Below are 22,481 nucleotides of genomic sequence, written 5' to 3'. Positions count from 1 at the left end.
ATGGTGGGATTGGAGGGGACAGGGCCGCTCTCATGCACCAGTGGATCTCCACAATGGAGCCTAAAAGAGGCCTTTGTGGGAACACAAAGAGCTGCCACGGCATCCACTGAGACATGGGCTTTTTTAGGGCTTGGGCTGCTCTAGATCAGGCTGCAAGAGCCAGAAGCAAAGGTTTTTTCTACTATTACAGATAATGAGGACTTTTGGCTGTGAATCAGTTACTCTTCACATATAAAATAATGAAGATTACACAGGCCTACAACAAAGTGTCAAAATGTAAGATATTATACGATTTTAAATGTAATGCAAATATGAAAATGATAACTGATGATTAAAAGCAGTTTGTTGCTGTAAAGCACTGTTCACTGCAGACATGTTCTTCTCCCCTACAGGTTTGAAGACAGTAAATATACATTAAAACAACAGAAAGGGAAAGTCCCCACCAGCATGACCAACTGTTCTCTGTTAATGAGGACGTATACACTGTAATTGTTTTAGTATGTTTATTTTTATGTAAACTGTTAGTATATATATATATATATATATATATATATATATATATATATATATATATATAAACTGTTTTTATTCATCAACTTGTTTCATTTAGTTTTTTTCTGCTAAGTGTGTCCTGAATTTCGGTTTTGGCCAAGAATTTTTCTTTGGTGCATCGCTAAAAATCATAGATTAAAATTTACCTTTTAGTGGGCTGGTGTGAACTAGTTTGCAGTTTTTATAATGGTAATGGCATACACATATTTGTATGCACTTTTTGCCACATAGTGTTTTTGCATTTTTTTCAATAAAGCTTTTCAAGTCTATGAAAGGCCATGCATTTTTTTGCTATTGTTCAGTTGACCCAATTTTTATTGTTTTGCCTTTTAAAGCAAATGACTGATTTCTTGTATAATCGCTAGTGACAGCCCAAGACTACAGCAGTGTACAGTTTATTGCCTTTATTCCACCCACACCAGCTGAGTTGAAATAAGAGTGTTTTGGGCAAACAGTAAACTTTGCAGGGGTGTGTGTGTGTGGAATTATCCATACCTGCTCTACGAGGAAAGCAACAGGTGTGTGTCGTAAACTTTCAGACTATTCAGGGTGTGCTAGATCTAATGTGGTGACTTGCGGTGACATCATGCTGAGGTAAATAATTCATGCTGCTGATTTGTTCGAAGATGATATTAGTCTTTGAACCAAATGGCACTTAACTCATTTAGAGACGTGCCGACTAGCACTTCCACTGGGGTATAAGAACAAACAATTTTAAAGCCTTTTTTGTTTAATTTTTTTTTTTTTGATTTTTTCCAATGTTCTCCACAATTTAGTTGTACCAAATTCCATCCACTAGCTAGGACTACCTCAATCACACGATACTGTGATGGCTGTAGGATCACTGAGGATAAAGATGCTTTTGACTGAATGTGATATGCCTAGAGAATCTCAGGGAAAACCAATACCACACTTTTGTTTATGATAAGTGCCACGGCAGGATGAACTCAGGATGCTGCATGCAGTAGGTCTGTATTGTCAGGTCTAACAAAATTAGTGTTTTTTTTTATTATTATTTATTTATTAAAGTCTGGTAATATAGTAGGGATGCATTGATACCGATACTGGTATCGAGTATCTGCCCAATACTGTCCTAATTTTCTTGTACTCATAAATCGATGCACAGGTATCAACATCCGATACCACCTAATACCATTTGATGTAAGCTGAGTGTACACTGCTGCACTAAAGAACAAACAACTCAAATTGGCAGTCAACGAAGGGCTGCTGTACAGTGAAGTGTTGCTGATGCTGTGGTAGGCGGACACAAAGCCAGCGACCACTTTAAACACTCTACCTTGGTATATTCCTCTCAGGAATACACTGTGTGATTTTAGCCTGTTTTAAACACAAACACTAACACAACAACTTCCTCAATATGGGTGGAGACACATGGGCTAACAAAACAGGTGTAAAAGCCGACATTTGTGGATTCATAGTCCAAATGTACCGACTTTTACTCTGTTTGGCTGAGTACAATTGCCAGGTATAAACGTAAATACACAGATTTTTTTTGAAAGACCATATGGTCCTACTGTGTACATCACCACTTGGTTTTAGTTTCACTGCACAGTGTGGTACAAGTTAGCAAAGCTGCTGTAATATTATACTTTTTCAGTACTCGGGTGAGCAGCGTGTTATTTTGAATGAAACAGCTTTACTGACTATTGTCCGTAGACAGAGCTGTCTATAGAGGCTGTGTAGCACTTAGCATGGACTAAGGGTTTTTGTACCGGGTGAATATACAAATCGTAGGCTTTGTCTGTACATGATGGTCTACTCAAGTGTACAGTGTGAGTCACAAAAGAACAAAGTTTCTTAAACTGTGCAGTGTATGTCTAGCTTTGGAGGACATTCAATTACAGCTCAACCAGCCAAACAAAAGACTTCAACAAGACGTAAAACTCAAAACGTTAGCTCCTACAACTCTTACAAAGCAGGAGGTCACCTGATGAAATGTTTGAAGACTAAGACCAACTGTTTAAACAAGTAGAATCCGGTGTACTATAGCTTGTTTGGAGTGAAAACCAGCAGCCACACCGGCCCTTTGTGGATAAGATTGGACACCCATGTGTTAAAGGATTCAAATATTCGAATGCCAAGAGTGGCTGAACCACATATACTGAACAGAAAACTGTACAGCACGATAAGGCAGTCTGCAGTAAGGCACTGTTTGCATCCTCCTAACCTAAATAACAGTAGAAACTATAGTGAATCTATATTAGCAAACTGTTATCTATTATGTTAAAAGGATAGACACCAGGAATATATGGCTTGACCTATCCATGTGCTAAGTGACCCACTTCACACAAACTTCCTAAACAAGCAAAATCTCTTTGTATCATATATACACACATAAACACAATCGCTGTACAATACAATCTGTTCTGACCTACTTTTGCCAAAAGCCATAAAATAATCACTGTTGTCAAAAAATCTTCAGCATCTCTACATCAATTAATTCACCAAAGTCTGAGTTCACTTTACTTTAAAAATGTCTCAAGCAAAAACCCAGACAGAAAAAACATTTCTACATGACAAAGACGCCAGCAGACATGACATTCACTCCAAGTTGTGACTCAGTCACCATAAAAAATGCAAGAAGGAACCAGCCATTCACCTGCTTTACCAATCAGCTACTTCTTAACAATGAAATGAATGAGCTGTACAAGGATGTTCAGAAACCGAAAGGTTGAGTCACTTAAAAACTCCCATGTGCAACGCAACTACTTACACACTATAGTCCAGTCAGACAATGTTGAATTAAATTTCATGGCAATAAGAAAGACTTTACAGATCATAAATCATCAGCAGACCACCTATAAGTGTGTACACCCTTAAACATAAAAGTTCCAAAATGATACTTCGCTTCTAGGAATAAACTTCAATTGGTTTAGAACCTTACATTATGTGGACGTTCTTTACATTTTAAAAGATTCTTCACAATAAAGGGGAATTCTACCCACTTAACCTATTTTTCTGCATAATTAAATTGTTAAGATGTAAACAAAGTCATTCTGGGTCAAGTGGTTTGTTAACAGTGGTGGTAGGAACCGGACGTCCAAAGCACTCAATACGCCTAAAAGCTACCTCACAAAACATATTACACAAAATTGCTATGAATAAATGGCCCAATGTCTGAAACATTGTTTTGCAATACATTTAAGATAAAGTTTTGGCCTAAAATCTGAAGACACCTGTAGGATATGTTTATGTTGTTACATCCTTTGCTTCCCCTCACCAACACTTTAAAGAAATCTGAGGACTCTCTATAATGAACCATTTCACAGCAGAACACTGAATAACTTTGTTTACATCTCAACAAAATATCAGTGGAATTTCCCTTTAAAGAACCATCCAAAGGAAGGTTCTTTACAGAACCAACTTTGGTTCATGTACTGCATTGCTCCAGAGAATCCCTTTGGCAACTTTATTTTCAAAATTAAAGTATTCCTAGATTTAACATGAGATCTGAAAGAGAGAAAGAAGGAAAAATTAAATAATAAAAAAGAAAAGTGAATATGTGTATATGAATGCTTTCTAGTGTGAGAGTGGTGCATGAGGACTATGAAGGTCTACAGAAAGTGTGCCAGGGCTCTTACAGTAACGTATGTGTGCCATGGCCTGGTGAATGGTTGAGTGGATAATCCCAGACAAACACACAAAAGCCTCTCTCTCCCTGCCTGACGTGCAGTGGAAGTAATTGCTTGTGGCATTGTCTTTGGTCCCCTTTCACAATGCTGGTCTTGCCAGCCTCCTCCATGCAGCTCCCATAGTGCCCTACTGGGGCACAAAGCGCACACCCAGGGGTGGTACTGCAGGGGCTGTCCTGGTCAAAAGCTTGACCTTGTTAACAAAGTCCAGTAGTGTGGCCATTGGTCATAAATCATTATGCCTGACCATAAAAGATCAGATACCCAACAAAAGGCATGACATACCATGCATGGATTTCATGTGTTGTGTATTTTTTAAGGATGATTACCATTCTCCATGAAAAAAATGGAAAAAAAAACAACATTCACACACTTTTATTCAGGGCACGTCAAGTCAGAGTCAACACACAAAGTTAACCAAGATTACAGCTATATGCAAAAGTTTGGGCACCCCTGGTCAAGTGACAGGTTTTGTTGAGCTAAGTGAAAAAAAAAATTACACGTTCCAATGAGAACACACTTCTACACATTTAAAAGCACAATTACTGTTTATCTGCTGAATTTAACCTATTGGGAAAAAAATAAAACATAAAATGTTGCCTATGCAAAGGTTAAGGTGCATTTTACATTATATTTTATTTCCCAATATATTAAAGTCAGATAAATATAAATTGTGCCCTAACATTTGCAGAAAAACACAATATTTAAGTTCCCTGTAAAGGATATTCTAACTTATTGTCACTTAGAATATCAAAAAACATGTAATTTAACTGGGGATAACTTAACCGGGGATAGATACACACATTACTTGGGATGACTAGTTTGTCCAATATAATGCTTTACAAGTCTTTGTTTTGAAGGGATTTTAATGACTGATTAAACATGACAACATTGTACATGAAGAAGAAACAAAGCACTTCCAATAATGGAAACCCTGCACTAACACCGCAATCAAAACCAAGCAGATTCTCAAACAAAGATCAGTTTGTAACTTGAAAATTAGCCTGTAACCCTATGAACATGTGCAAAAGTTGTGCAGTGAGGCAAAAGGTACTTCAAGAAAAGGGTCCTGAGGCATTGCTCAACAACCAATCTCATTCTCTGCTACATGTCACAAAGATATGAGGGTGCATCCAAAAGGCAAATGCAATTACTAATATTTGCTTCATTCTTCTAGAAATAATGCATTCAGTTATAAAACCACAGCAAATTAGCTGTGCATATAGTACATTTGTATGTAACATTATTTAACTCTGGAAATGGATGTGCTATTCTTCTAGAGAGAAAAATATGCTTTGACCTTAATCTATATAAAATAATCACATTTAAATCCTATAAAAATATTCGTCAAGATATCATAATTAGATATCTCCCTAAATTGTACAGCCCTACTATGGAGCATTGGGTTTGAATATTGTGAGGTTTACATAAATTAAATTATTACTTAATGAATGACTAAATACATCAGGTAAGGGCAGAACTAATGATAGTCAAAGCTCACATTTTTTGCTTTCGGCTAGTTGAATCATCAAATTATCAAATGTTGAGTGTAGATGTTCCACTTGCAACACCCCACCTTGTGCTACCTCTTTTACACAGACTTTCTATTACATTTCAAACAACCCACCCCCACCCTCCAATTCACTATTCAAGGTATGCAGAAAAGGTATGCACAAAATTACCAAAATGCACTTAGCAAGATCATAAATATGCCAATATGTTGAAGAAAGAGTCTTTGCCCAGCCTTGAAAATAAGACACTAATAACACAAACTGACTGATCCTCTTTGGTTTCACCCACCTGTAGTTACCATGTGAACACACACTTGTCCTCCTAGAGGCCATACACACTCACAAACACCCCTAGGTGGCGAGGTGACGGGCAGTGCATTCTCCTGAAGCTGAGAGGACTTGCTCCGTCTCACCGTGTCATCATGAAGAGCTCTTTCTGTGGGACACAAGCTCCATTCTGAACCCGTATTACCATGTGAATGCATGGGAACCCACGACTATTACACACATCCCAGTGAGCACAGCCTCTGCTGCGTGCGCACACACAAAAGTCTGGAGCTGGAGTCTTCATGCTTATACTCACACAGACCCATACACATCACAGCAACTCCAGCGCCAAGTTATTTCATGAGTCTGGGCCATGATTTCAGAGTGACCAATCCCTTACATGGCCCCACCCCATTTCTACCCCAAATTCCATCAGGATCTTAAGGATCTCTCAGTACGGAGGCCTCTCTGTGTCTCAGCACTCACTCAGCCTTTTGTTCAGGTGTATCTAAAAGCAGGTGAAGGATCTATTTCCATGGGCTCTGGACACTGAAACTAGACCATTCACTCTTTAGATTTTTCTCGTGAAAGAAAGTAATGCACTGACTGACTTGATTCATTTCCACATGAATAAAATACATCAATGCAATTGATGTAAAAAGCAAACAGAAACTAAATTGTGTTGATGAATAATTATTCATAACATGAATAACTTTTCTTTAAAAACAACAAAATCTGGTTACATTCTGCTGTGCTGATGTTTAGCTGTATTTATTCTAATATTACAGACTGTTTTTACTGGTAAAACCACACTTAACAGTTTTAAACAAATTCATTGGCTGGCCAGGACTTCTGGATATGTAGCTAGTAAGAATTTTCTAAGGCTAAACCGAAACCTAACGTTTTATCTTCAGTAACCACTAAAAATGTTTTCTTCCATGTTAGTTTTTCAAAAATGAAACATACAGATTTTGTAAAAGCTCTTCATCTTGTCAGGACCATTTTGTTGATCCTAAAATTCTAACTAGCCCTACTTTTCTCTGGTTTCCCAAGAAGTCAGGAATACACAGGCAACACTCAGGTTCAGGGATGTAAACTTGTAAACACTTTCTGGCCAATAAAGTTAAAAAACTTGAAAGTAGTCACATGAGTACATGGGTACTTCTGTTTTGTTGCATATTGAAACTGGTGTGGTTTATTAGCTGGCACTCTTGGTCTGTCCTCTCAGCTGTTTGCGTATCACCCTGTAGTCTAAGGTCACACACTATCAGCGCTGTGTGCTTAGCACAAAGTTCACACAAGAATGCCCAGTTGCCATGGATACATGTGCTAGTGGACCTCTTGTATTTTGCCAAGATTGAAAATGAGTGGGGGAGCAGCTTTTGCACAGAAGGAAGAAGACTGTGTGAAAGCCACAAACTGTGGCTGCGTATTGTGTGTGTGTGTGTGCGCATGCATGAATGGGTGTGTGTGAAACTGAGATTACATGGACTTACAAGCTCCAGTGGCAAAAAGCAATAAACAAATGTCCAGCCCAGACATCTTTAAAGCTTTAGGCCGCATTAAGCCTGAGATAAACATTACATCACTATAAAAATGTCAAAAAAGAAAATGTGCACAAATGTAAACCTGTTGCTTCAAAATGCATGTATCATATCAAAAACTTTACGTTTAACCAAACCATGGGAATAAAATGTTCTCTAAATTACATCACTTTTGAAAAAGCATTATTATAATACAGCAAGAATTTCTATAGCATTCCAAAATGGGACAATTACTAGAGTTTACTATTAAATTCTACACAAGTATTATAGATCCCAGTAGTTCAATTTCAAGTTTATTTGTATGGCGCTTATTTACAACGGGCACTGTCACGCAGCAGCTTTACAGAAATCCAATGCCAAGCCCCAAGTGAGCCAGCCAAGCACAGCAAGAGGAAGAAACTTTAAGAGGAGCCAAGACTCAAAACCCCCTCCTCCTCTGATCAACAAACAGTTCTGCAGAAATATTATATAAAAGTAAAAGTATTGTAAATTATTACAGAAGTATTATACAGCCCTGTACAGTTGTATGCAAAAGTTTGGGCACCCTTGGTCACATGACATTTTGTTGATTTTCTAAGTGATAACAAGTACATATCCTCTAGAGAGAAAGCTTTTTAAAACACAGTTACTGATTATTTGCAGAATTTAACATATTGGGAAAAAATAAAACATAAAATGTGGACTGTGCAAAACACATCTTATGTTTTTTTCTCAATATATTAAACTCAGCAAATACATAGAAATTCTGCATTAGAATTTGCTGCAAAATACCAATGTTTACATTTGTTCCCTGTAGAGGAATTAACTTATTTTCACTTAGAAAATCAACAAAACATGTTTTTTGACTATTGTTCAAACTTTTACATACAACTGTATAAATTCTATTTTTTTAAATTGTACTACTACATTTTGTTTTCGTAAAGCATGTGTCTTCAGAATTTGAAAGCAGAATTATGTCCTGTTACTTAAAATGCTCTACCGCAGGCATTTTCTCAACAGATACTGCTTTCTGCTGTGTCAAACACAGGTCTATATTCTATTGTTCAAAAGGCTGTGGGGTCACATTCCTGCTCTCCCTTTAGATTTAGTCAGGCTCCTTATCGAATATTTCTGTGGGCAGAAGAACCCACACTGTAACACACCCGAGCCAAACGTGCGTAAGAGCATTCCTTAAGCCACTCCACGTTCAACTGAAACCTTGTGCTTGCGACACAGAACAAAAGTTACATGCTTTCAAAGTCTTAAAACTTAATATGCAAAAAAGTAACTAAGTCATTAAATGTTAACCATGTTGACCAACCTTTGATCTTCGTGATCACATATGAAGACTGGTAGCTTTTTTTCAGTTACTTCTGACTGCTATTCTGTGTTAATGTCAGTGAAGGCCTTTAAACTCATTTTGTAAGAAGGGAGGAAGTCTTATGGAAACTGATGTCTAATCTCTGTATCTCTTGATTGCCTCAGTGATAATGAAGGTTGCTACTGCGCATGTATTATATAAAAGGTTCTCACTGGTTTGGCTGTTTGTGGTTGACAGGTTGAGTTGCTTTTACCTCTGATAAGTGCATATCAAGAAGTACAGTGCAGTAAGCATGACCAGTGTGAGAAGAAGGGTATGATTTGTTGCATTACACAAGCGTAGGAGAGACTGATTAATGTGCTCAAAGCACAAAGGTTCACACTACGTGACACTACATGTAATCCTGCAATACTGAAATTAGAAACTGAAGTGCAGTGCATTCATTGTTAAATTACAGAAGCTAAAACTATTAGAAGCCATTTTAATCAATTTATGATCAACAGCTTAAACTCTAAAGGACCCATATGTGGATACTTGCCTCAGGTCCTCACTCGCATAACTACAGAACTTACATATGTGTTTTAGAGTAGTTACCAAATATTTATAGTAGGAGCTGAATAAACTGAATAATAAGCATAGTATTAAACTGAGCTACAGAACGAAGTAACAACTTGTTCCAGAGTTACAGCCACAAAAACACTGGCTCCCATCCCAGGGAACATTCTGCAATCCCTTCAAGGCAAAAACACAAAGCCATTCACAATCTGACACACTATATATCAATCACAGTGCACCAGTGTTTTGTTCCATACCTGTAAGATCTAGTTTACAGAACCACCTCTTTCCCACCCTGATAATGCTACAATCACGTTTAAAACGCATGTGTTTGTGCAGTGTAAGTCATTTGAGCGTATTTAATCTCCTGAATAGGGCCAGATTAGCATTACAGAGATATGCTGTAATTACATGCACGCTAACAGCCCCGGCCCCTTCGTCTAGGGCCCCGACGAGACAAAGCAAGATGTCCAAGCACAAAAGAGAAGAGTAATATACAGCTCCATTGAAAGGTTGTGCTCCACAATGAAACAGAAAGGAGAATTTCCCACTGGCATGGATCCTTAGCCTGCTGCTGCTGCTGTGGCACATCAGCACTAAGCTGGGCAGCCTGTGTGCCTGCTGATAACTGGCCATAGTAATCAGTGCTCTTCAGAGCAGAAATTAAAGCCGTATGCATGACTGCACTTTGCATACATTTCAAACCTGTTCACATCTGTGTATCAGAGATCAGCTGAAAGCAAAGGGCTTCTGTTTGTTTAAAAAAATAATAAAAAAAAAGCTTGGCTATGGCAATATAACCATATAGTCATTTCAACAAGTGGGCCAATAAGCTCCAAATTGGTCATGCTCAAAAATGCATGAAACTTTCAGTCAGTGTGAGGGCCAAGGGTTTTACACAGATGGCCTGTAATGGTGGGTGTTAAGGTCTCTGCAAGTGTTTGTTTTCAGAATAGCTGACCTATATTAACTAGCTAATTCCCTTCTTGGCTCGTGACTTGAGGCTTTTGTCTACCAGGCTGGCCTTCACGTAAAGTTACTTGAAGGCTGTCTAAATGTTGCCTGAAGGTTTCTGTCTAATCCCCTTCCAGCCCACCCGCAAAGGCAGCTGCACATGGATTACTAAGGCCAGCAACAGGCGTCTCGACAGAGAGACACACACACACGCACAATTCACCGTTAACTATGCCAGCTGGTCAAGTTTACCATCAAATGAGCTCTGATGCGCCCAGTAAACTTGACTGTTTTTATTAACCTACCCCACTATCAAAGTTATAACCCTATTTTAAATGTTAGATCGGTTTCTAAGTAATCCAATTAGATCTTTAAGTCATATAGCCACCCACACTATACCCTTAAAGCTGACTGGCAACCATTTCAAAGAGAAAATAAAATACATTCTTCAAGCTTAAGACCTACTGATTGCGTTACTATGTTGTGGAGAAGCACTGATCTTAAAGAACCTCAACTACATAACCCCATATCTTCTCTATTACTGAGAACAAATTGCAGTCTGGGGGGTTGTGAAACTCCCCAAAGCCCAAAAGAGCTGACCTCAGACTATGAGTCAAGTTGGGTCAGTCTGATCCTCTCTGCAGTCCCCCATACTCCCAGCAGTAAGGATATGCTTGTTGTGGAGGAGGGTCTCTGGTGCCAGGCACGTCCCAGCCCCAGACAGCACCTCTCCTTAAGGCTTTCCTGCTTCTACCATCCCCCAGCGGGTGATGACTGCAGCCTTGCACTACAGAGGATTATCGTGGACTCCACTGGCCACCTGCTCTATGTTACACACAATACAAGAACCTTTAAAGCAAAGGTTTAAACAAAAATATTAAATTTACGCAGTTTTTCCCTTTGCACAAATACAGCTGCTCAGCAAAGGCATGTTTTTGGTTTTGAGGTTTGCTTCTCTAATTCTACACTATTTTGCACTGAAGATAATGTAGCTTATAACACATGGAAGCTCATAACACGTGCCTCAAAAACTGCACCAAGTATTTTAATAGTCTCAAATAGATGTATTAGCATGTGGTTTCTTCGCACTGCATACCATATTGTTATTTACAAAAAGAAACTATATGAAATTTTATCATACAGTTAAAAACAGTGGTAGCCACTGAATTTTGTCTGTACTTTTGTCCATTTTTATAGATAACAGTGTCAGAAACCATACAACAAAATCTAAGAGAGATTACATGGAATGTTTTAGGCAGATTGCACAATGCTAACAGATGGTTATAAGCTTTCATTTCTCGTTAGCTACATTACCTCATAGCTCCAGTGCAAAACTAAAATGCAAATACCCAACAAGTCTTAGCTGATCAACTACCTTTGGGGCAAGGGGAAAGCTGCGTAAATATTAGGGATGCACAATAACATTGGAATCAGATCTGTATCGGCAGATATTTTTGATTTGACCAATTTGACCAATATTTCAAATCGGTATTTGATTACATGTTGCGCTGAACATTTAGCTGGGATGCTGTGGTGAAACATCTTCATTTTATTTATTTAACTGCATTCTACAAAAAAATCTGATTGCATCTAGGATCAATTTTTACATTTTATGTTTGTGTATCAGCATTGTCAAATATGTACTTGAAAAGTATCTGATCTAGACATCGACCCATATTGTTGCATCCTTAGTAAATCAGTTTTTTGGCCAGACTTGTACTTTAAGGGACCATTTATCACTACACTACACTACAGACAATGATCACAAACAGCATACCCACAAAGCTAAGTGCACTGAGGGGTTAGACTAGTCAATACCTATTCAGTTAGTGGTGAAAAAGTTGTAAAACAGTAAATCAGGCTATTTTCAAGCTATAACGTACGTTTTTTATCACAGTTTTATAAGTATTCCACAGAACCTGACTTTCCATTTTTAACAGTCATAGGAGTGTCCAGATAACATACTATCAAGAATTTGATGCAGAAGCATTTGTTACTGCAAGACCAAACAAGCCCAGGATATGAACATGAACTTTTCTCAAGCAGGTTTCATGCTTGTGACACACTCACTTCCAGGAAAGTAAATACTGAGGAAAAAAAAAAAGAGAGAAAGAGAGAGAAGCATGAGGGAGACTGAGAATGAGAGAGAGAGCAACACTTCAAAGTAGCAAAACCTGCATGACTAGTTTCCCTACCCTGCATGCCTTAAAGATCACCTTTCTAATAGAATCAGCGAAACTCTCTCAGTTCCATTCAAGAAGCCAGACAGCCTAGTCTTACAAACACTAGTATGCTGGTGACAGCATCATCAGCACTTCTGGCATTTCCTGAATTGATTAGGTACTGTACCAGGTACCATGACACCGAAGGTCAGAGTCTGGCTGTAAAGGAAGGCGAGGTCCATGTGGACTCTGACACATAGCTTTGGCAGGCCTACACAGACAGTTACTTAACTTTTCATTTTATTCTATGACCTCGCTGGATATCCACTGTGCCCTAAAGCTGTTTTCTGGCCCTGCCTGGACCTCTGACTAAGGTGTTATGGAACTGTCTGTACTGGCTTTATTTAAAGTTTTACCTTGCTTCTGTTTCCTGTTGGTGGCAAACTCAGACTTCCTTAGCGAGCTAGGTGCCGTCCTCCTGTAGAAACTGTTTCTGTCCAGTGAGCCCACGTAAAGTGCTTTCCGGTTACGGCCTTGGTTTTCCGGGTCTAGTCTTCCTGAACCTGGACAAATGTTTTTGCTGCCCTCATGATCAAAGTGGTTGAGAGTGACAGGATCTTCATAGCTCCTTCTCTCTCTGACTGTTTGCGTATGGTAAACATCCTCTTCCCATTCCTTACTGTGTTTCCAACTGCTGTAGTCGCTGTTGTAACCCTCTTGTTTATGGTCTGTGGAGGTAGACCTTACTGCTTTGTAGCGCTCCTTACTTTTCTGGTCGTACTGATCATCCCCCTCTTCCCTGTCTTCAAAACAGTCTTTTACTCCACTGTCATAGCGGTCATCTATCCTGTAGTCCCTGCTGTCTTTCTCCCTGTAGTCATACTGGTCAGCATCTTTGGGCCGGTGTTTTTCCCTTCCCTCACTATGATGCTCTTCTAGGTGGCCCTTTCCTCTGCCATCATACTGGACCTTCTCCTTGACCTTGTAGTGGTAACTTCTGCTAGAATCACAAAGGTCCTTACCCTTAAGATCACCCCGGTAATTTTCATAGTGGTCATTTCCAGGGTCCCCAGCATCTGGGTTTCCTCTGTACTCATAGTCTTTTCTACGGTCATCAATGTCTTTCTCCCTAGATTTATAGCGGTCTCCTTTCTTTCGCTCATAATAGTCATTTTCTCTTTGATCATTAACATCTTTCTCTCTATAGGCATAGCGATCTGCCTTCCTACGGCCTTGCTCATCCTCTCTCTCGTTATACCGGTCCCCCTTCCTGCGGTCATACTGGTCCTTCTCTCTACGTTCATATCGGTCTGATTCTCTGTGATCAGAGAACTCTTTCCTGTGTTCACGGTGGTCTCTTTCTCTATGTCTATGTCTTTGTCTAGTGTCATAGTAATCCCGTTGTTTGCTCTCTTTCTGATCACGACAGTCATATGTGTCCAGTTCTTTCTGGTAATAATAATCACGGCCTCTGTCATCATAACGATCCTGCTCTCTGTAATTGTCTCTCTCACCGTCATAGTAATCCCTCTTGTCCCGCTCATAGGTGTAGGCATACCGATCTCGCCTGCTGTAACGTTCCCTCTCGTCATAATATTCGTATTCGTCCCAGTAGTCGCACCTGTCCCGATCCATGTGGTCAGCACTCCCCTTAGTCCGTGGGCTCTGCACATAGTCTCTGTCCTCTCTAGGCTGAGCATAGTTCATATCTTCTTTAGGCACATAAAAGCAGTGGTTGGCAGCCCACTCCTGTGGCCTCCTGGGCTCCTGAAACACAGCCTCAGGTGTGTGGTAGTAGTACTGATTCCTCTGCTGTGGAAGGCCTTCTCTGTATGTGATCCTGTCCCAGTCCTCATATTCCCAGCTGGGCTGACGCATGCCACTGGCCTGCCTGACGTAGGCCTGGTTTTCTAAATGGCCTGGTGCAGGCCTGAAGTCTTGTGGGCATATGATCTGCTGCTGCTGTTGTTGCTGCAGGTGCTGCTGTTGCTGGAAGTGGATCATTTGGAAGTACCTCTCCCTCTCCAAGCTGTCACTCACCAGCTCCTCCACACTCTTCCCTCTCTGAGGAGGAGCCCTGCTGAAGTCCCAGGGCACTGGGGCAAACACCATGGGATGTCCCAGTGCCACCTGCCCCTTCATTTTGCCTGTAAGGATCACCCTTTCACCATTAATAGCTGCTTTAGCTCCTCCAGTGTCGGCTGATTACATCTTTGTGTGCAGGAATCCACCTGTCAGACATGCTCTCGTTCTTTCAAACTCTTTTTCCCCAACTCTGCTTCTCCGTCAGCTGCTAGAGCAGGACTGTCTGAGTTCAGACGTGAGAAACTCAATCCCTCACTCCCTCCGCCCACCCAGCCAATAGGAAGGAGGTAGAGCAGAGGGGAGGGAGGAAGGAGGGAGGAAGGAGGGAGGAACTTAGGGTAATTATTGAGCAAAGTCACATGAGTGGTGGATTACAAGATGGCTGTGATTGGCTAGAGTCTCTGTTTGCAGAACAACAGGGCTGGTCTTCACAGAAATATCTCCACAGAGGAGGCAGGCTTACTTTAGAAACTTTCTGGGGCATTTTCAAACTTACCACTATCAGCAAAACCTCTTCAACTTTCTGCTTTTTAACAATTGTTACTCCTCAGAGTAACAATTGTCCTTTTTCTGCTTTGCAAACTCTATTCCTCTCAAACAGGAAACCATTCTGTTCTGTTCCAGCCTGATTAGCATAACTTTCAGAAGCTGCTCACTGATGTGTAAACAGCATATGAACACTTATTTGGCCCACATTCAGAGAAAAAATTCCCATGATCTCATAAAAAAATTGCTTTCAAGTTTCAGTGGGATGACCTGGGAAAGTTGGATGCAAGCCGATTATTCCAGAGACCTCTGTGTGGTGGAAAGTGCCTGCACCCTCCACAAAGAGCTATTGTTGAGGGCTGTCTCTGAGGCTGTGGCATGTTTTAGTGTGAGAAAAAAAACAGCTATTCATGCATTCCAGTATAGTATATCCAGCGCTTTCAAACCAATAAAAGGAGCAATTATGAGGGACAGAATTTCAAAGCCTCGGTTTGCTACAGAAAAAACTCAACCAGTAACAAAACTTGTACAAAACAACAGGAGTTTCTGCAATAGAGGCCAAAACAAAAAAAACTTTTTGGGCAGTGTAAGTAATAAGTAGGGGTACAAGTTCTCTTCTTTTAATTTTAAGCACTTTTTCTCACATTACAGCGGGAAAAAAATATCACAGAAACCAAGTATGGATACGTTTTACAGGTGCAACATTCCTGCTGCGTAATGGTGGGCAGAAAATAATTTAATTTACATATGCATGCATCCCCCCACCCGAAACTAGCGCAACAAGCATTCTTTTATAAACAACAAATGGCCTGTTCCTTTCCTTACAAACAAGCAGCTCCTTACAAACAAGTTAATAACCACACTCAAAAAAGAAATCAGAATAATAACCATGTTCAACCAGGATACAAGGAAGCAGACAGCAGCTTGGTGATTGTTGTTACTATGGGAATTACATCACTCTGCTGTTTGAAACTCTTAGCTGAATGTTCCAGGACATAGAGGCATTGCTGCTGAGAGAAAACATGGCACATGTGAATCTCATTTAAGGACACGACAAAACATCAAATTCTTTAGTTTTGGAGCACTGGGAATATCCTTCAGCGTTTGCCTCACGTCAGTGTTATACAGAGTAAATCACTAACAGAACCCAACAGAGCACAAACTGCAGCTGCACCTATACTTAGTGTTAAAGATATGTCAGTAATATGCTTCTCTTCATCTGTGTTATTACTCCACACTCCTCCACAGCATCTCTCTCAGCCACTCTCAATTCACAGCTATTAAAAGAGACCTCTTCTAACCTGAAAGAGGCTCCGGCACAGAAAAGCTAGGAGCCGGAGACTGAAATGAGCACTTCATGCATTTTCTCAGAGGCTGAGCTGGTTCCCAATTAGAGAGAGGGATGTGGAAGAGGCAGCTGGAGAGGAGTAGATACACACACACACACACACATAAACACACTATGGCAGCAGAATATAGTTTATTCATCATTACTGTAATATCAGCCTTTCCTATACCGATGTAACAAAAGGCTTCAATATGAAAATGAAACCTCTAACCAATCAAAGCGTTTATAAAGTGGGAAACTTCGTTCCAGATAAGTGTTTTTGTGGGTCTTTTGATCAACTGAGGTATTCATGTAATCTAACAAAAGCAAATTAGTTTGGTCAAGATATTGCAGGCTAATCACAAAAGTGGTTAACCAATGCATTATTCGTAGGTCTAATATTTCATGCAGTTATTCACAATAAATAATATTCTCTTATTTGCTCAAATTCTGACTCAAAAAATTCTGAAAAAAAAACCAAAAAAGAACTGCTTTTTTATAGCTATATGAGTGAACAAAAGAATGTTCATTAGTATGTATTTTATTCCTTTCAATAATTTAGATTTTTGAGCATTTTTAAGAGTTCATTAATGGATATCCTGTTAACTGCAGTGAAGGAAGAATAACATACATACTAGGGGTGGGAATCTTTAGGCACCTCACGATTCGATTACGATTCAGAGGGCTGCGATGCGATTATAAAACAATCATCGATGCATCTCGATGCATCTTTTTTTTCTATACATGATTTCTATTTTCTTACTGTCTGAGGACTTGGTACTTTTAAAACAAAGTATTTGTAATGATCCATAATGCGTTTACGTCCAATATCTTTTATTAATAAAACAAATGGAAGTGATGTGGTAAGTGAACTAGAAGGCTCTCATTCACTGCTCTTGTTTGGAGACGCTGCTGCCACTCATCTGCGATAAAATGCGCTGTTACGGTGAAATAAGATCCAGTGGTAATAGATGTCCACGCAGCACATTATATAGTCTTTAGTGATTTCATAACTTCGGTTTTGGTCTCGTGATAGAGGGGGGGGGGAGCGCGAAAGACTGCAGGTCACGTAGCAACGAGGTTTCGCCAGGCCAGTAGCGAACGAAAAAGGAAAAGAGAAAAACAGACGAACATTTGGAGACGAATGGACTTATTCGCATTTATGAGCAGCGCAGTTGGTTTCCTGGTACGTTAAATCTGCAACGAGAGACTGTCAAATACTAACTAAAAAGTTGCGAAGATGAAGTCGCTTCTCTTTCTAATTTTCCCGTTCCACCTTAAATGGTGCCGCAATTACATTCGGCGTCTCAGTCAGAATTTAAGGTGGAACCGGAAAGTTCAGCAAGATGCTGGCGAGTGAGAAGCGACTTCAGCCTCGTAAAACAGCCAAAAGCTGAGAGACATTTTACAAGAAACTATTCAACTTTTGAGGAAGTTTTCTGGCGGAGATGGAAGAAAAGCGGCTGTAGCTAAAGCTTAAAGCAGAGCAGAGTAAGTCTGTGTTTTCGTTTATATTGTTTAGTCTGTACTAGGACATTATCACATACTGAGACATACTAGACATTAAATGTTGTGGCTCCCAAGATGGTTTGATTTTTGTTGAAAGGTCAAAATGGCTCTTCTTATCATTTGGGTTGTGACTCCTGACCTAACCTGGCTTTAATGCAGAGGGAGCCGGTCGGATTTCTCGCTCATCCAGTTGTGTTTTTGTTGTGTGCCATCACAGACTGTCCGGGCGCTGCACTTACCCACTTCCAAGTTCCGCCCTTTGCGTTCCGTCAACATTGTTATAAATTAAATATTTAGAAAATCGATTTTTGACATTTGTGAATCGATTCAGAATCATCCACGTCTGCATCGCGATGCATCTAAGAATAAATTTTTTCCCGCACCCCTAATACATACATACATACATAAATAAATGAAAAAGAAATTAATGGAGTTTGGTACGTGACAGCTTTGGTGTCACAAAAATATAAAAGATAAAGCTCTGATTTGTTAGCCTCCATATATTCATTATCACTGGTATTGCCGCATCAGAGCCATTTTCCTTGTGTGTGTATAACTGCTACTGGCTCGTGCTGCCATGTATACATATATATTAGAGCCCGACTGATTTAGCGTTTTTACGTTTGATAATGATATCTATATATATTTAAAAATCTGATATACTGATATATCAGCTGATATCCTTTTTTCTTTAGAAATACATAACATAAGCAAAGATTTTCCCTAAAATTTGTTATGTGTAGTTACTTAAAGAGTCCTCACCTCGATAACATGACATAATGCAGAGATTTCACATTGTAGTGTTATGAATACAAATAAACATCCGGCATATTATTGTTTAAAGAATTTGTTGATTAACCGGATTACATGCGAGAGCATATGAGCGTGGCATGTCACTCATAACTATATCGGAACTCCTACTTTTTTGAGAAGCAAATAAAGTTTCACAGCATATTAATGTGCTCTAACAAAATAACACCATTACAACACACACACACTACACGTTTGAAAGAGAAGCTAGATTAGAGATTGGCTATCAAGCCATGATATATACATGTCCCCTCTACTTTAGTAATTTCCAATGCACTGACTGTAACTACAGACATGCAAGTCAGAGATAAATTTACCATTACTTCATTTAGGCATGGGGCTAAAGTTAGGTTTCTATTCATCAGCGTCTTGTTTGGGTTTTCCCATTCCACCTTAAATGGTGCAGCAGTTACATTGTTAGATCTGATGTGCCAAAGGGTAACTGCTGCACCAGTTAAAGTGGAATGGGAAAATCTGAACAAGACGCTGGCGAATTAGAAACACTATGGTTCATCAGCTCATTAGTTGTTTAAATTATTTGGTAATTTCTTAGATTTGTTTAACATTTGAAGAGTTTGACACAGATAAGAAATAAAAAATCAAAATTCTCTTTTTTTTTTTTTAAATAAAGGCTTTTAAAGTAATATGAACATGTTTTGTGCTGCTGTCTCTTTTTTCTTGTTGTTTCTCTAACTTTCTCCTGTCTAGTCCCCTTTTTCTCACTCAGTCACTCCCAAGAACTTCTCCACCCTTCCGTCAAGACTTTGCACTGGGTGCTGTGAACACTCCCGCCTGACTCCCCACAGTGACACAATAAGCAGCCATTATTGTTCCTCCCTCCCAGCTGAGAAACACGCCCTACTATGATATGGAAAAACACACAAACTTCAAAAGAAACCTATCAGCAAACACTGCTGTTCATAACACTCTACACGAACACAGAGGTAAACTTTTAGCAAGGACGATTACAACAGATCTTACGTATATTAAACACTGACACTTTAACAGGACTCAAACTTTTTACTACATGTTCATGAATGCTGCCAGTGTTCTAGCTCAGTCATGCGGGCAGTGGTCCAAAGGACGATAGGAGGGCACTGAGCACAATAAGAAAGGTTGACAAAACCATAAATTAAATTACTTTTTAATTTCATGTAATAAATCTTCATTCAGTCATCTTTAATTGAATCCAAAGAAGGGTCAAGAAGGATTCCAATACACAGAGGATGAGAAATTCCTCCTCTCTCAGAGTGAAACTAAGGTTATGGGCATAAAGTATACTCATCAAATAAAGTGTCCGCAGAGCTGTGTGCGTTACCATGACAAACATTCAGGTTACGATACTGACTCTTGCATACAGAGCATGCCATAAATACCACACAGGTACAAAAACAACCCCAACAACAGCAGAATATGCTCAAAACTCATTCAAATATAATTTTAAACACTTTTACCCACCAGTTGTAAATACACTCACTGACCACTGGCCATTTTCCAGTCGCTGCTGTCATAAGAAAACCTTGTAATATTATTTTTCTTCACAATTTTTTATGTTTTTTTAAACTTGTTTAAATCATTCCCTACATTGTATAACATTTCATGATGAAAGAACCATTAGAAATGTGTATTAGAGAGTCATTTCTTTCATTTGCAATACTATTCAAATGTAATAAGACTACATGTTTAATTGCATAGTGAACTACGTAGTTAAATACATTTTCTCTACATTCTATATGAGCAGTTTAAGTCTGTACTTCTGACTTTTTTGTTTGCTTTGATGTCAACAAAACAACAAAACATGGCAAAAATGGAAAATGTCTTTCCACAACCAAGGCTGTTTGCACAACAAATAACCTTTTCATAAAATTCAAATCATGATAAAAAAATCATCATAATCAAACTACTTATAAACACAATTGTGGTATTCTTTAAAAGTTAGGATCTGCACTTCTGAGAGAATTTCTCTGCTTGTTTCAACAAGCTACAAGTGAAAAATAGTTCATATCAAATTACGTCATGCTTTTGTTATTGCCTGTGATAAAGACTTCTTAAGTTACATTAACAGGTGTTAACATTTTTTCCTATGACGTTACCATTTCCGAGTTACAAGGTATGACCGTGATGCTGTGTTCGGCCAGTCTCCCACCTCTAAGTCCTACCTGGCACACGCACGGCCCTGGTGTGTAGAATGTGGCCAAAGAGGGCTGTGAGCCGCGTCACAGGCCGCATGATAGAGCTCCAGAGCCAGGCGCTGATCCCTGACTGCCCCATGGGCTCCACACAGCCCTGGCAACACTAATATGAACTACACCCGTACAAACAGATACACAGAATGAAGGAGGTCCTCAAACATAGTTCCTCACTATGGGTCAGAAATGTTCCTCACATTTAGGCTATGTGAGAAAAGCTCAGCATTCTGCACCTTAGTAACATGCTCCCATACCCCTGCTAAAGCAATTATGAAACACTTCACTCTGGGTAAGAAGCATACTTCAAGCTGCTTTGAGTCTACTTTATTGCAATCACAACATGAAATTACTATGTAGCCCTTTTATTGTATCAGAATATGTACCACAATACAAAGTTAACCACACCCTCTACAGACAAACTTAAACATGAGATTTCTCTGCAAATTTCAATGCACAATTTCTATGTATTTGTATTAAATTTAACATATTGGAAAGAAGTAAGACAAAATATAAAATGTGCCATAACTTTTCCACATAACACATTTTATGTTTTATTCCACTCCCCCAGTATGTTAAAATCAGTACATAAATAGTAATTGTGTATTAATAGGCGCAGGTGTGAGTTCTCTGTAGAGGATGTGTACTTCTTTTCACTCATCAACAAAACACGTAATTTGACCATACATACATACATATAGTGCTGTGCAAAAGTCAGAGGCCACCCTGTCATTTATATGATTTCCAGTCAAAACAGTAAGTTACTAATTTTTTATGGTCATTTTTAACAAAAAAAAATCTGCAGAGGTATTTTTCCACACCTTCAGTCTTAGAAGTCGGCTGTATTTTCTACTCCTCACGATTCAAGTAATCCCAAACACATCCAATAGATGTTGAACTCTGGACTGTCTGTTCTTCTTTTTTTTTTGTCCATTTCCTTTTCTCATTAACAGCTTCTTGACAGCTGCACATGCTTTCAGACTCACACAGTTTGTTTTTTTCCTGTTTATTTTATTTTATTTTGAATTTCCCCTTCCTGATGCCAGTGGATTCAAAATGCTAATCTACGTGGATCTGGTCCCAATTTCAATTTCTAAGCCTCTCAAAATATCTGAAAAATGAAAAATTAATAACTTTTACCTTATGTCTATTTTGACTGGAAATTAAATAAATAAAAGTTGGTCTCTGAATTTTCCAGTGTCTTCCAGAAATACTGGCACAGTTATCTTCTCCACCTAGAGTAATGTTATGCAATAATCCTATAATATTTTGTATTTTTTGTTCATATTTACAAGGGTGCAAATAATTCTAGAGGACACTATTTAGGTTTTTTGGCATAGCACATTAGTAAAAATCACTGCATAGACACAGGAAAATTGTCAAAAGAGCTCATGAGTTCTCGGCATGCTCTGGACAGCTTGACTGCACCCTAATGGTGGCCATGGGTCCAGAACACCCTCACTGTGTGTTGTTATAGTGGCCACTCTGGTCTCGGTGCTTCAATTTACACTCTAGTGAGTCCTGTGAAAAGTGCCTCACTCTGCTGAAACTGAGCTTCAGAACTTAAGAACTACAGTGCT

At 39.2% G+C, this 22,481-nt stretch overlaps 1 protein-coding gene across 3 annotated transcripts in view; it reads right to left on the bottom strand.

Moving 5' to 3' along the window:
* The window catches only part of LOC118809403 (dynamin binding protein), a 59,326-nt gene that overhangs the window by 9,800 nt on the left and 27,045 nt on the right, over window positions 1–22,481 (bottom strand). The window contains exon 1 of one of the 3 annotated variants that reach the window (XM_036572693.1): window positions 12,915–14,820. The exons of the other annotated variants lie outside the window; for them this stretch is intronic. Coding sequence (XP_036428586.1) covers window positions 12,915–14,640 — 1,726 coding nt within the window. The 5' untranslated portion in view covers window positions 14,641–14,820. Of the gene's footprint in view, window positions 1–12,914; window positions 14,821–22,481 lie in introns of those variants that run through there. 3 annotated transcript variants of the gene reach the window in all.

This window comes from Colossoma macropomum, unplaced genomic scaffold (genome assembly GCF_904425465.1).
Source record: "Colossoma macropomum unplaced genomic scaffold, Colossoma_macropomum, whole genome shotgun sequence".
NCBI lineage: Eukaryota > Metazoa > Chordata > Actinopteri > Characiformes > Serrasalmidae > Colossoma > Colossoma macropomum.
This window is presented reverse-complemented; position numbering and strand designations above follow the sequence as displayed.